This window comes from Eimeria tenella, genomic scaffold (assembly GCF_000499545.2).
Source record: "Eimeria tenella Houghton genomic scaffold, Eth_scaff2239, whole genome shotgun sequence".
Classification (NCBI taxonomy): domain Eukaryota; phylum Apicomplexa; class Conoidasida; order Eucoccidiorida; family Eimeriidae; genus Eimeria; species Eimeria tenella.
Window position 1 is genome coordinate 394 of NW_013542095.1, and position 1,405 is coordinate 1,798.

At 65.1% G+C, this 1,405-nt stretch overlaps 1 protein-coding gene across 1 annotated transcript; it reads right to left on the bottom strand.

The window, feature by feature from the left end:
- Nucleotides 1-170: 170 nt before the first annotated feature.
- ETH_00042735 (uncharacterized protein) lies at nucleotides 171-1,022 on the bottom strand (the record flags this gene model as incomplete). Its single annotated transcript, XM_013374729.1, has 1 exon — nucleotides 171-1,022. One exon carries the CDS (start codon nucleotides 1,020-1,022, stop codon nucleotides 171-173), a length of 852 nt encoding a protein of 283 aa, XP_013230183.1.
- Between the last annotated feature and the right edge of the window lie 383 nt (nucleotides 1,023-1,405).

A 1,405-nucleotide genomic window follows, 5' to 3' on the forward strand; every position in this document is an offset into this window, starting at 1 on the left:
CAGCAGCAGCAGACCAAAAGAAACGCAAAAACCAAAGGAGAAAAGGAAAGGGACAAAAAGAGAAAAAAGCAGAAAAGGAAACCCCGAAAGAATGGTTTAGGGAATAAAAAGAAATTAAATTAAAAGGAAATTAATTAAAAAGAAACTTAAAAAAGAAATAAAAAAAGAAATTAAAAAGTCCTCACTCGAGTAAATGCTGAGGCCTTGTTGCCGCCACTTGTGGGATTTGTGAAAATGAAAACATGTTCGAAAGCAGCAGGGCCTCCATCTGCTGCTGCTTCGAGATCTGCAATTGCTGCTGCAACATCTCGTGCTGCTGCTGAGTCTGCTTCTGCTGCTGCTGCTGCTGCCTGTGCAGCGTCCCCTGCTGCTGCTGCTGCCGCCGCAGTGGCTGCCAGCGCCCGCTTCGCCGTCGCTGCTGCTGCTGCTGCTGGCGCTGCTGCTGCTGCGGGCTCAGCAACAGCATCCTCATCCAGTGCAGCAGCAGCAGCAGCAACAGTATCTGAAGGAGGTCGAATCCAAGAAGCATCAGCAGAGAAGCAGGACTCTTGCATGCGGCCCCCAGGGTACCCTCGGGGCTCTCCCCGCAGGAGGCCCCCGAGGGCCCCGGGGGCCCCCAGGCGGCTGGGGGCCCCCGGGGCCCCTTGAGACCCGGGGGGCCCCAGGGCCTCCGGGGCCCCTGGGGCCCCGAAGGCCCCCGGGGTTCCCGGGACCCCAAGGGCCCCTGGGGCCCCGGGGGCCCCCGGGGGCCCCGGGCCCTCTGAAGACCCTTCGGGGCCCCTCAAAAGCTCCGGAGGCTCGGGGGGGCCCCCCCGCGCTGGGGGCCCCCGGGCCCCGGGGCCCCTGAGGAGGGCCCCCGAGGAGTCCGCCGCGTTGGGGGCCCTGGGGTCCTCTTCAGTGGCTGCCTGGGAAGCAGCTAAAAGCTTTGCTGCAGTTGGCTGCGAAGATGTGCGCTCGGGGAGGCCCGGGGGGCCCCGGGGGCCCCTCTCGGGGGGCAGCATGGCGGGAGGGGGGGCCCCCATTCAGCTGGTGTGGCTCAAGGGCCCTAAGGAGAAGTGGGGGCCCCTCGGCGCTGATTGGGGGAAGAGGGGGGCCCCCATACCCCAGCAGCAGTGGCTGTGAACAGCTGCTAGCTGGACGCGAATTTGCTGCTGGTGCTGCAGCGGGGGCCCCGCCGGTGCTGCTGGGCTGCTGCTGCTGCGCTGCTGCACCTGCTGGCAGCAAACTGCAGGGGCCTCGAGCCCCACCCTCTGCCCCGCCGCTGCAGCGGCCCGCAGAGGCCCGAGTTCACAGCCAGCTGCTGCTGCGCTGCTGCTTAAGGCCTAGTTGCAAAGGGAACTGCAGCGGAAGGGCGGGTCGCGTCGTGCTGCTGCTGCTGCTGCTGCTGCTGCTGCCGCCGCAGGCC